The sequence below is a fragment of the Borostomias antarcticus genome, assembly GCF_949987555.1.
Source record: "Borostomias antarcticus genome assembly, chromosome: 2".
In the NCBI taxonomy this organism is placed as follows: domain Eukaryota; kingdom Metazoa; phylum Chordata; class Actinopteri; order Stomiiformes; family Stomiidae; genus Borostomias; species Borostomias antarcticus.
In genome coordinates, this window is record NC_140235.1 from 41213602 (window position 1) to 41216101 (window position 2500).

Sequence of the window (2500 nt, forward strand, 5' to 3'; positions counted from 1 at the left end):
TTCACTGGGAGAACTGTAGTGTTATAGATATGTTCATAAGGATGCTGTAGATGCAGAATGTAAACACCAACACAAAAATTTTCAACCTAATAATATGAAAATTACATGAGGGACCCAAAAATACGACTAAATATACAGTGCTTCTCATCCCCTCCCTTGCAATTTGATAAAATGCACGCTCACACACACGCATCACAGTTATACATCAGACAATACACAATATAAACAATAAACATTGCACATGACATGTTCTCAGCAGACTGAACACTAACCAGCAGCCATCTCCTTTATACCCTAACCTCCGTGTGTTGTGTTTGTGTGTCCTGTTGTGTGTGTTGTGTATCCTTGTGTGTGTGTTGTGTATCCTGTTGTGTTTGTTGTGTGTGTGTTGTGTATCCTGTTGTGTTTGTTGTGTGTCCTGTTGTGTGTGTTGTGTGTCCTGTTGTGTGTGTTGTGTGTCCTGTTGTGTGTTGTGTGTCCTGTTGTGTGTGTTGTGTGTCCTGTTGTGTGTGTTGTGTGTCCTCTTGTCTGTGTTGTGTTTGTGTATCCTGTTGTGTGTGTTGTGTGTCCTGTTGTGTGTGTTGTGTGTCCTGTTGTGTGTGTTGTGTGTCCTGTTGTGTGTGTTGTGTGTTCTGTTGTGTGTGTGTTGTGTGTGTGTTGTGTGTTGTGTGTGTGTTGTGTGTGTGTTGTGTGTGTGTTGTGTGTGTTGTGTGTGTGTTGTGTGTGTGTGTGTGTTGTGTGTTGTGTGTGTTGTGTGTCCAGGGTGGTGGAGAAGGGTTACTACACCGAGCGAGACGCTGCAGACGCCGTCAAACAGATCTTAGAGGCCGTGGCGGTGAGTCCCTCCCACTTCCTCTCTAACCAATCAGGCCGTGGCGGTGAGTCCCTCCCACTTCCTCTCTAACCAATCAGGCCGTGGCGGTGAGTCCCTCCCACTTCCTCTCTAACCAATCAGGCCGTCACCCACCTCAGACTAGCTGTCTGGGGTCCTGAGAAGCGAGCAACCATCACAATCCAGACCAGACCAGACCAGACCAGACTAGACCAGACCAGACCAGACTAGACCAGACTAGACTAGACTAGACTAGACTAGACCAGACCAGACCAGACTAGACCAGACTAGACTAGACTAGACTAGACTAGACTAGACCAGACCAGACCAGACCAGACCAGCATTGCATCAGGACGTCTATCGTCAGACACACTCAGAGCCCCAAGCTGCATCAGTGTGTGTGTGTGGGAGTCGAGCTCCTCCTGTGTTCTCTCGTCTAGTTTTACAGGAAGCATCACCTAGTCACTGTGATCTCTTCCTGCCCTGCGCTTTCATAAAGATGGCGGTTGGCCAGAGATCAAAGAGCAGGACGGTCCGGGTTTCAAACACATTGAAATCATCTTAAGGCTGGTGGGTCTGGGCTGGTGGTCTGGGCTGGTGGTCTGGGCTGGTGGTCTGGGCTGGTGGTCTGGGCTGGTGGTCTGGGCTGGTGGGTCTGGTGGTCTGGGCTGGTGGTCTGGGCTGGTGGTCTGGGCTGGTGGGCTGGTGGTCTGGTGGTCTGGGCTGGTGGTCTGGGCTGGTGGGCTGGTGGTCTGGGCTGGTGGTCTGGGCTGGTGGGCTGGTGGTCTGGTGGTCTGGGCTGGTGGTCTGGGCTGGTGGGCTGGTGGGCTGTTGGTCTGGGCTGGTGGTCTGGTGGTCTGGGCTGGTGGGTCTGGGCTGGTGGGTCTGGGCTGGTGGTCTGGGCTGGTGGTCTGGTGGTCTGGGCTGGTGGGCTGGTGGTCTGGTGGTCTGGTGGTCTGGGCTGGTGGGTCTGGGCTGGTGGGTCTGGGCTGGTGGTCTGGGCTGGTGGTCTGGGCTGGTGGGCTGGTGGGTCTGGGCTGGTGGGCTGGTGGTCTGGGCTGGTGGTCTGGGCTGGTGGTCTGGGCTGGTGGGCTGGTGGTCTGGGCTGGTGGGTCTGGGCTGGTGGGTCTGGGCTGGTGGGCTGGTGGTCTGGTGGTCTGGTGGTCTGGGCTGGTGGGTCTGGGCTGGTGGGTCTGGGCTGGTGGGTCTGGGCTGGTGGTCTGGGGCTGGTGGGCTGGTGGTGTGGGCTGGTGGTCTGGGGCTGGTGGGCTGGTGGTGTGGGCTGGTGGGTCTGGGCTGGTGGGCTGGTGGGTCTGGGCTGGTGGGTCTGGGCTGGTGGTCTGGGCTGGTGGTCTGGGCTGGTGGTCTGGTGGTCTGGTGGTCTGGGCTGGTGGTCTGGTGGTCTGGGCTGGTGGTCTGGGCTGGTGGTCTGGTGGGTCTGGGCTGGTGGTCTGGGCTGGTGGTCTGGGCTGGTGGTCTGGTGGTCTGGTGGTCTGGGCTGGTGGTCTGGTGGGCTGAGCTGGTGGTCTGGGCTGGTGGGCTGGTGGGTCTGGGCTGGTGGTCTGGTGGGTCTGGGCTGGTGGTCTGGGCTGGTGGGCTGGTGGTCTGGGCTGGTGGGCTGGTGGTCTGGGCTGGGGGGTCTGGGCTGGTGGTCTGGGCTGGTGGGTC

General features: G+C 57.3%; 1 protein-coding gene across 1 annotated transcript in view; it reads left to right on the forward strand.

Annotated features, from left to right (window-relative positions):
* The window catches only part of camk4 (calcium/calmodulin-dependent protein kinase IV), a gene marked incomplete at both ends in the record, with an annotated part of 8529 nt that overhangs the window by 641 nt on the left and 5388 nt on the right, over window positions 1-2500 (forward strand). Inside the window, one exon of the mRNA XM_084455682.1 lies at window positions 763-835. Within this exon, the coding sequence (XP_084311808.1) occupies window positions 763-835 (73 nt within the window). The remainder of the gene's footprint in view (window positions 1-762; window positions 836-2500) is intronic.